Source organism: Falco biarmicus, chromosome 5 (assembly GCF_023638135.1).
Source record: "Falco biarmicus isolate bFalBia1 chromosome 5, bFalBia1.pri, whole genome shotgun sequence".
Taxonomy (NCBI): Eukaryota; Metazoa; Chordata; class Aves; order Falconiformes; family Falconidae; genus Falco; species Falco biarmicus.
In genome coordinates this window covers 74509625-74520005 of record NC_079292.1, presented here as the reverse complement: position 1 = coordinate 74520005, position 10381 = coordinate 74509625, and the positions used below count along the sequence as shown (strand labels likewise).

General features: G+C 41.1%; 1 protein-coding gene across 22 annotated transcripts in view; it reads right to left on the bottom strand.

Moving 5' to 3' along the window:
• Positions 1-6920: 6920 nt before the first annotated feature.
• Positions 6921-10381, bottom strand: part of C2CD5 (C2 calcium dependent domain containing 5) — a 67376-nt gene continuing 63915 nt past the window's right edge. For all 22 annotated transcript variants that reach the window (XM_056340123.1, XM_056340129.1, XM_056340132.1 and 19 more), the window contains 2 exons: positions 9157-9303; positions 6921-8407 (listed from right to left, as the gene is read on the bottom strand). In XM_056340123.1, coding sequence (XP_056196098.1) covers positions 8276-8407; positions 9157-9303 — 279 coding nt within the window. In that variant the 3' untranslated portion in view covers positions 6921-8275. The remainder of the gene's footprint in view (positions 8408-9156; positions 9304-10381) is intronic.

Sequence of the window (10381 nt, the reverse complement as noted above, 5' to 3'; positions counted from 1 at the left end):
CATGACATCCCATGGTAGAGAACACCTCTTTGGCTACTTGGGTCAGCTCGTGCCCCTCCAACCCTTCAGCCATCAAGGCCTGAGAAACTAACGAGTCCTTGACTCAATAAAAACATTCCCCAGCAACAACTAAAAACATCCTGTGATATCAACATTGTTCTCACACCAAAACCAAAACACAGTACTGTGCCAGCTCCTAGTAAGAAAATTAACTCTATCCCAGCCAAAACCAGGACAACACCCTTGCTTTATAAACTCACACAGAGCTTAGGTGCAGCTGGATCTAGTCGTAGTCTAGACTTGGACAATGGATTAGATCCAGAGAAATACAAAGAGTGAGGGGAATTCTACCGTTAAGTCACGAGGTTCAGAAGAGAGATCCCCTTGCCTTCTAAACTTTCATAGAGTTTAGGTACAGTTAGGATCACTTTTAGTCTCAGACTTGGAGAATGGCTTGTATCTAAAGGGGAAGGACAGAGAATTTGTTCGCAATTCAAGATTATCCATAGGATTCCAGCAGCAAAGCAAATCAATAAAATTTGTTTAAATCACAAAGATAACCTAACTACTTCAAGCTTGCAATATATATTATAATAAAGGTATACCTTTTACCAGTCCCCCTCAAGTTCAATGAAATACTCATGCCTCATGCCTTTTGCATTCCTCAATGAGCACAGAGTTGAGCCTTGAGGAGCAGAGGTGTCAGCCCAGGCCCCATCATAGGCTTTCTGCAGTGCTCCCCCTAGTATTGCAGACTTGGTGCTTTACAAGCTCTGAGCAACATCCTGCTCAGAAGGAGACTCTGGTTGCAGCCCGCTGTGGTCCAGGAGAGCTCAAGAGGGTATCACTTTAGGACTGCTGTTTATAAGGCTGTAAGATGATTGGCTTTAGTCATCAGTAAATTTCCATCATGGCTGCAACCTGAGTTGGCAATTTTCCAAAAATTAAAAAAAAAAAAAAAATGGTATTGTTCTACTCGGATTACCACTCAGGCTACAATCCAGGCAGAAGTGTTCCAGAGTTATCATGGAATTGTCTCCATTCTTGTTCCTGGCTTCAGCCAGTCAATGGGAGTTCCAGTACAGACAGTGCCATTCTCTGCCTTAGCTGAGTAAGAGTTACTGGTACGATCAAGGAGTTCTTAGCAGCCCAACCTGTTACTCAAGGTGTGGAGGGCTAGTCAGCAGCTCCAGGGGTTGTAAAACAGCCCAGAGAAGGAGCTGGAGTGCACCAACAACCACATCTGTCTATTGGGGTTAGAGGCTTTATGATTCCTAAGTTGGGAGCACAGATAAGAGCAAAATTTTGGTCCTCTGATTTAACTCTAGTCTTTGCTGTCCTGCCTTAGGTGCCATCTAGATTAATTCAAATATTGTCTATTTTCCTCCATGACACAGATCACAAGAGCAGATACACTTGGGGTTTGAGTCATTATCTGCTCAAACAGTGACTCCACATTTTTGGATGATCGATTCAAAATATTCCCAATGCATCTAATTTCAGTGATTCATTTTATGATTATTCAACACGAGACATCCTTAGGAGTCAGTTTTCCAGAGGGATTAATTACTCACAACTCAAATGATTCATACTAGCTCTGAAATATCATCATAAAACCACAGAAAGAGTACACTAAACCAGGAAAACTCAGCAAAACATTTCTGAACTGACCACCCATCAGCTCCTCTCATGAAACAAGGAACTTGTAGACTAAATTCTGCATTACCTAATTTTGTAAGGAAATGAAACTTATCTTAGGGGGCAGTGTGTGTGTGTGCGCGCGCGGGGTGTGTGGAATTAGGAGCTTATAGAGTTTAAATTGATTTTCAATGTGTCTGTTAAGGTTTTATTTCTCCTGCCTGCTAACTGAGGAGCACTCAGGCACAGTAAAAAAGTATAATAACCTATTCATTTAATTTTCTAATATGATAGGAATTAACCCAAGCATAAGTTTAAACATTTCAAAAATAAAGTAAATACCATGATATCAGTGACTCACTATTTTATTGGTTTCTGTGTTATCTCTATATCAGACTGGTGTTTAATTTGCAACGTCTTCCTTAAATTTTGTAATCTGGCTTTCATACTTTGTCTCGGTTGCTCTGCAAGCCATCCACTTGTGCCCCTTGACACAACTGCTGCGTAGTCTTCAAATGTTAGTTAGATTTTCTTAACAATTAAAACCACGTAAAGTCAGATGAATGTGTTTGCATCTTTAGGTAAGGATTCCCACAGCAACAATATGTTTGTATTTCATTGGTTGCCAATTCAGTCTTCTGTTTCTGGCACTTGCATTTGTATTTAGGCAACATGATGAAAATTAATATCGTAATTATACCATTCAAGCAAATCACATGAATTAAATCTGTGTCTAGCCAGCCAAAAATATCTTTGGTTGTCATTGGAGTGTACATATTTTTTTCCTCCTCAAGCAGCATCACAAGATAGTACAAAAATTGCTCCTGTGTGATTACATTCTATGGACAATTACTCCACAAAGGAAGAACAACACTCAAACTGTTCTCTATTTTAAATACCATCTTTTAACTTCCCTGATATGTTATTTCTCATGAATTATTTACTCTGATTTCCTTGAAGCTCCTACAGAAAAATGTGACACCTTTGATTTTGAACAAACTTCTAAGCAAAGCGAGCTGGCAAACCCATGTACCCCACTCTTCACTGCAGAGACACCTGCAGCAAAGCAGCAAAAAAGGTGGTGGGCCACCTGGCACAGGGCTAAGGAAATGCTACAGCAAAACATGAAGCCTTGTACTGGAACCAAGGAAAGCAGGAACCTGGCACTTCCTTCTGCATGGCTATGCTAGAAATAGTATGTGCAGCTTCTTTTGTGCTTGCTCAGTTGCAACAATCATTTTGCACAAACCTTACGTCCTTCTGTTCCACCACCATAGGAAGGTCTCCCATATTTCCTTAAAAGGTCTATATTGTGCTATAGCTTTTATACTCATGTTGCATTGACTGGGCTTGAACTTTGCTGTTAAATGTTGTCAAAAAAAAATCTCACGTGAGGACTTCAAAGGAAGCAAACTGATCATGATAGCAACTAATTGTTACCACTTAAAAAAAACCCCACACGTTCTGCATTAGACTCACTCTACAGCAGGTATTTGAGGACAGTTGGCCATGCAAGTTTTTAGTAGAATGAGCTGCAGACAAATTAATGGCACACTGTTAGTATTTTTCACAGAGTGGCTGTTTGATGTCAAACAAATCTACAGTTAACCCACCGAAGCCATTAATCACTCAAAGCTTCTCATAATGTATTTCTCATTTGGCCAGTTGTCATTTGTCACACCACACTCACAAGCACGGTGGTTTGATGCCTGGAGCGAGACCTGCCTGCTGCTGCCGCCAGCGCCCAGCACGGCCTCGGCACATTGCTTCACACCTCCTTGTCACCCCAGCTGTGAACTGGAGAAATGGCACCGACCGGTTCGGTGAAACACTCAGGAATGTCAGCGAAGAGTGCTACCTGCAGCAGCCTGGCTTGCTATCGTTCCAGGTGGGGTTTACACAGCCAAGTTGTTGAAAGCCAGGGAAGAAAGCCATCTGCGTGTGGAAGGAAGAGCCCTAGAAACACGGAATCTTTCCCGCCACTGGAAACCTTCAGCGTGTCAGATTTGTCACAACTAATATAAGTTACGCAAGTTTAAAAATTAATATTGTTTCAATAATTAAGCTGCCGTGTCAGGCTGCATCTTGAAGCCCAGTTCTTGGCCCTACGTCACGCTGCTGCCCAGGCCCCCCGGAGCGCTGGCGGCCCCCGAGGTGGTGGGCAGGGAGCCGGCGGCTGGGGGCACTGGGGCAGCCCCAGCTCAGTGGCACCCACGGCCGGGCAGGGCAGGGCTGAGGGCACCTGGAGACCAGCCCTGCTGCAGTGGCCTCGGCGCCTGGGACAGCCCCGGCCGGGGCGGCACTGTAAGACCTGTCGGTGCTCCTAGGGCCTGGTACTCTTCTGCTGGCAGGGCGAGTCACTTCACCCTGTTTTGCTTCATTTCTGCTTTGTAGAGTGAAAGCTGAGCCTTCTCCTACCTACCAAAACTACAAATATATGGTGCATAGCAAGAAAACTTTTCTCGCCACGCAGCCCGAGGCTCGACAGAAGACCCGCAGATGCTGTGGCAGCACAGTCGTTCGTGACACGCTTGCCAAGAAAACTCTGTTACTCACTCAGATCAGTCATCAAAGCTTCTGTCCATCATCTGACCACTAAAAGGGAACTGCAAGTTCTCCAAAAACTTCGCACTCACTGACATCTCGCTCTTTGCAACGGTCTGGAATTCCCTGCAACTGCCTTGCTTCCATTTTCACACACCTGCCTCTCAGGAAGGCTCTAGCGAGACAGGTGCAGGGCTGCCTTTCCGTCTGACAAGAATCAACCTGAACCTCAGGTGTCATTCACAAGGAAATTCTAATTTCAACTAAACACCAAGAAAAACACATTTCATTCCACGTGGGGGAGAGGGAAGCCACAGTTAACCTCACACCGTTCACTAGAGGATATCTACTCTCACTTAGCACCTTTCACATGTGCCTGTGCGAGGTCACAAAACTAGAAGGTTAACAAGGAAAAAAGAATGCAAGCTAAGGACTTTTCAACCAGCTCTGAAAACATGCTCCAAGTTGAACAAAAGAAAGAAAAAAAAAAAAGAGTAAGAGTGGGATGTTATTCCAGAAGATCCGTTCCTAAAACACTGAGCTGGTTGGGACTCTAACATGAAGCCAACATCTCTCTCCCAATTCTTGGCCACCTTCAAGACAGAGCTGGCTTTGCAAGCGCTACGGATCTCTTAAAATAGCAATGGTGACAGAAGCTGTGGAGAGAATCAGCTCCCCTGCAGATGCTCTTCCTTAGCCTGCTGCTGTTCTCCAGAGGAAGGGGCAGCGTCCGGGCTCTGAACCCTGCCCCCGTTACCTGAAGGCCTGACACAGCCCTATCTTCACTGCCACAAGCAAAGCAGCGCCCGGAGAAGTGCTCTTTTACATCACATGCTGTCACTCCTTTCTAACGAAGGGCGGTACCAACCTGGTTTGTTCACAATATTGATGTGAAGGTTTCCAACCCAAGCTTTAGTGGCCCCTCTGAGGGCGGCCGGCAGGAGCAGGGCTACTGCCACTTTCCTACACAGCAATGCTGCGGGTTAACCCTGGTAGGCAGTCACCCACCACCGCGCTGCTGGCTTGTTCCTTCCCTCCCAGCAGGATGGGGAGGAGAACCAGAAGGGCGAGAGAAAGCTCAGGGGGCTGAGGTAAGACAGTTCAGTAAGAGAAGACAGACAAAGCAAAACTAAAACAAGTGATGCAAAAAGCAATTGCTCACCACCAGCCGACCAGTGCCAGTCAGTCCCCCAGCAGCCCTGGCAAACCATTCCCTGGGTTTACTGCTGAGCACGGTGTTGTATGGCGTGGAGTGTCCCCTGTGGTGACCAGGCCAGCTGTCCTGGCTGCTTTTTCCACCCTCTCATCCATCCTCAGTGCGCTCACTGGGGCGGGGGCAGCATAAGCAACAGAAAGCCTTGACACTGAACAAGCACCCCTCAGTATTAGCCAAAAACCTCCCAGTGTTAACAACCACAGCACGGTCACAAATCCAAAACACAGCACCATACCGGCTGCTGTGAAGAATTAGCTCAATCCCAGCTGAAACCAGTACAAGCAGATTGCGTTAGCTCCTAGCCCCAAACAGCTATTCTCAGAGTAAATTCCTGACAAAGCAATGTTTGTTTGAGCCACAAGTATCTCAGATGGTACCGTCTGCCTCCCCATATTCGGAACGCCCATTTGAGTAACGAGCAGGGTATCCAGCGTTAACTGTGCCCATTTCAGCAGAAACTTTGACGATTCTCACACAATCAAAACTGTATGTTACTATGTCATGACTAAACAGCTAAAAGTCATTAACTACCAAAGTACCCTTGTATGATTTTCAGCCATTCTGAACTCAGCAAGGAACATAAATCATCTTAAGTTGTAAGCACACAGCTCTTCAAAGGTGTTTTGTGCACTAATGACTTCAAATTTTTAACTCATGTTTCAGTTTTCCTTTCCTTACATACTCCAATAATTCACTGAAGTTCATCTTATGTTTATATGGTCCAGTTTTTGCATCTGTGAAACGTATGAGGTCTAGTGTTCCAAATGACAAGGGATCTGCACATGCTTTTTACAGTGGAAAGAAAACAATCAAAGCAATTAAGTGTACAACATTTACAGGTTAAAAGTATCCAGCTGGACCAATTAAGAAAAGTTAAATCTCAATTAGTAACAGTTTAAAAAAAAAAAAGTCTGTCATTTTTGGAATAATAATTAGAGAAGAATTAAAATTTCTAGATACAAATCTCCTCTTCTATGTCTAATGAAACACACTAGAAGAAATTGTGACCTTTTAAACAGCTAGAAATGAAAAGATGGCATTACTACTTCCACAGAAGCTACCAAAAAAACCCCAAAACAAACTAACAAAAAAACCCCCAAGAACTGTCACTGTAATGCGCTACTTCAGAGAATATTTTCATGATGAATACTTATGCTGAAAACAACTTCTTGTGCCAGATCCAAGAGCTTCTGAAGTTATTAATATTCTCTCATCAGCTTCAAACGGAACAAGACTTGCCTTGCAAAATAATCAAGAGAGCTGCAACTGTTTACAGGCAACTTAATTTATGGCAGCTTTAGTTGCAACAGCTACAGAATTTAGAAATACAATTAACGGTATGAGTAAAGTGTTCTGGTAAGCACCTAATTCAAACACTATAAATATAATTAACTCTCCAATTTTTAAATAATCAGGTTTTAACACTCTATACAAAAAATGTTCCTCTGAGGAGAATGGGGGTGGGACATCTTTAATACATATCCAGTGTACACATTTAACTTTTACACATATAAAAAGGCAATAAATTTTATAAAGACATTTATTGTGCAAGAATGATTTTCATGCTCATTTACAATGAAATAATTAGTTTTAACAAATAATCATGCCATTGCTGAATTTCAACACTAAGCAAAATATTTACATTCAAGTTTACACATCTGTTCAAGTTCCATGTATGGTATTGTCAGAATTAAGTAAGAATGCATCTTCAAATCAAAGTCTGCATTTTTTACATTAAAATATCACCACCTTTCAGATATTTAATGGAAATGACACATTTTTTTTCTTCGCAGTATCCTCATTTCCCAGGTACAGTACTACTGGCAGGCAAAAACCCAAAACACAACACCACCAAAACCAACCTGCAGAAATCAGCATCACAAACATACATCAGTCTCCAACTAGCCACCCATTTCCAACTTGTTAAATGGAAAAAGGCTGTAGTATGCCTCTGTAAACTGACTTCTGGAGGACTGTTTATGTCATACTGGCAAGACAAAATGAGCCTCAGGACAATTCTTTTACAGAATCTTAGATTAAAAAGAAAAAAATCTGTTTGGTCAATATTGAAGTGAACATCTTATAATAGCACCAAACACACTTTGGAACTTTTTGGGGTTTTTTAACCATGGGGATGACTAGGAACACAGCATCATGGTCTGGCACCTTTTTAAAAACAAAAACAAACAAAACCATGAAACACCCACCCAAAACATATGCTGTATAGTAATAGTTTAAATAAAAAATAAAAAATCAGAAGTTCACAAACAGCTGAAAAATATTCTTTGTGTGCAGAAATTCAAACTGTGACTTTCTGGTGCTGCTTCTTCCTCTTCACACTCTATGATCTAGAAGTTCAAACTTTAGCCCACATTTTCCTACCCTGCACACAGATGCCTTGCTCCTTCAGCAAAGGTTGCTAATACAGGCTTTTCAGTTACTTCCCTCCCACCCACCCCGACCCCTCTTTTAGTTTTTACACTGAGCTGAGAATCAGCCAATACACCATGCAAACTCAGAAATAGTTCTAAATTACAACTTATCTTGGTCCTGTTGGAACAGCTCAAAAATGCAACAGAATTTTTGTTTACTTTCACAGGTCCATGTGATGCCTACTATTTCAATCCATACTCTCACATCAGTGCTTCATCTACTACTGTCTAGGTTTCACAGGGGTAATTGTAACAGAATCAGAGCATACTTGCCAATATGCTGCCCCGACTATTACATAAAATTGAAGGACAAAGTACAGTGATTGTCTTGGATTTTGGCTATTAATATTATGAGGAGATAATGATTTTGAAGATGCAAACCTAAACATTCCCACATTTTAAATAATCTTTATATTTGGCAGACACTATTTTCCTTTTTCTGCATTCATGTTGTGACATCTCCTCCAGAAGTTGTGGGTTGAGAAACAACTGTAGAAGGTTGTACTGGTAACATTTCTAAATCAGATTCACGTACAAAGATGACTGCATCACCACTGACATTTATTAAACACTGAGCCTGGGAAAAAAAAAAAAGAAAAAGACAATACACAGTTACCAAACATAAAATAATAACATATTTTATTTTTACTTATTTTTGCTACATACAACTATACAGACAATAGAAAAGTCAGAAATCAGGAGAAGGACGAAGTACTAGAATTTATCAGTGAGGCAATCTCTGCCGTATTTTCTTTTATATCCTCTCACTTGTGTGCTATCAAACGCATAGATTCTTCTAAGATCACCACAAATGAAACATCTGGGTAGCTGTACTGGCTTTCACGACTGTTTTGAACATGTTTCATGTATCAAAATGACTGTAATACCTCTTGTCATCTTTACTAATCAGGTTTTGTCCCTCTATGTCCAAAATGGAGCATTTTTTACCAGCAACTCCAGGTATTTCTACATGGAGTCAGGATGAAAATCGTAACACTGCAACACCAGAAAAGCTAAATTTAAAGTTCGGCACTACTGTTCAACTGTTTTCTGCAACTTAACTTCATTCTAGTTAACTTAGCATTACTACTCATGTGGGTATTTATGAAGCATACTCATACTTTTTGTGTTGTCAAGTATTTAAGAACACTCCTCACTTTTTTAAACAAACTATTTAATTAATTATTTAATTATTTGAATTATGATGAGAGATCCAGAAGTGTTACACAGACACGGCCCTACAGGGTTGCTGTTTTTTAAATACATAAAATATGCATGTGTGTCATTCTAATCACAATAGCACTGTTATTTCATATCATTATTTACCTGATTTTTGTTTGGATTCTCCATGAAAACACACTGCTTCATTATGTATGAGACAACTGCATTCCCCCCTAAAGCTGCAACATGAGCTCTGACCATTGCAAACACTTCAGCAATAAAAGCATGGAGAAAGCCACTGACACCACCCTCCTAAAATGGAACACACAAAAAAATATTACATTTTATGTTAGGTATAGCTACAAGATGCTGAATACCTTTCTTACATTTTTATGAGCTGAACATTTCAGAGAATCCTGAATAGTACAGAACTTGTAAGCTATTCACTGATTAGTGGGTCAAAGTTAAAACCAGACCAATGGAACTTACTGTTTGAGGAATCACAAGTAGGTTATTCATTTGTGACTGGTATTCCTTCCAATCAGTATATTACATATACTCATACTTTTCAGACATTCCTACACCTTTGCAGAAACATTTACTATTCCAGTGACAGTTGAATAATTAATTTTTTCTTTCATCAGGCAAGTGATTTGGACTTCCTGGAAATCACTGGTAAGGAGCAGCCATTACCTTTGGTCACTGCAACTTCATGTATGTTAGTAACTCATTACTTCTAACGTTCACTAAAGAAATGATCCCTCAAAATATCAAGTAAGCACAGGACAGAGCTGAGACTTCACAAGCAAGCTATCCAAGGTGGGTTTTTTCCCCCTTGAAGCCTAAAAGAACTCCTAGCCATCCTATTTCATTAAGTTTTTTGACTTGATGGTACTTGTGGGGGATTTTTACTTCTTTGGTGTCAACCTGAATAATTTAAATTGCTGTGAAAGGAAGAGAATGAAAACAATGAAGTATGGGGCTTTTTTCCAGGTAATCCTTATGAAAGGACGTAACTACATTGCAAGAAAAAACCCAATGCACAAAAAACAGGCAACTAACCAAAACAATACAAATCCACAGAAAACCAATGAGGAAACTGATGAAAACAGAGCTCACCATTGGTTCAAAATCTCTGTAAAATTTCAAAATTAAAGTGGAAGCAAGACCACTAGAATTCCCATGTGTGTGCATGCCACTGGAGAAAATGAAAGAGGCAGGTGCAAGAAGAAGCTGCCCTCATATCTACTGGAAGAAGTATGACCTACTCTGAACAGACTCATAAAGACGTACGAAAACATATCTTGGATGAAAATTAACAAACAGAAGGGCAAGTATCACTTCACTAATCCAGCAGAGAGTATGAATGAAGCCAACTACAGCCAGAAAT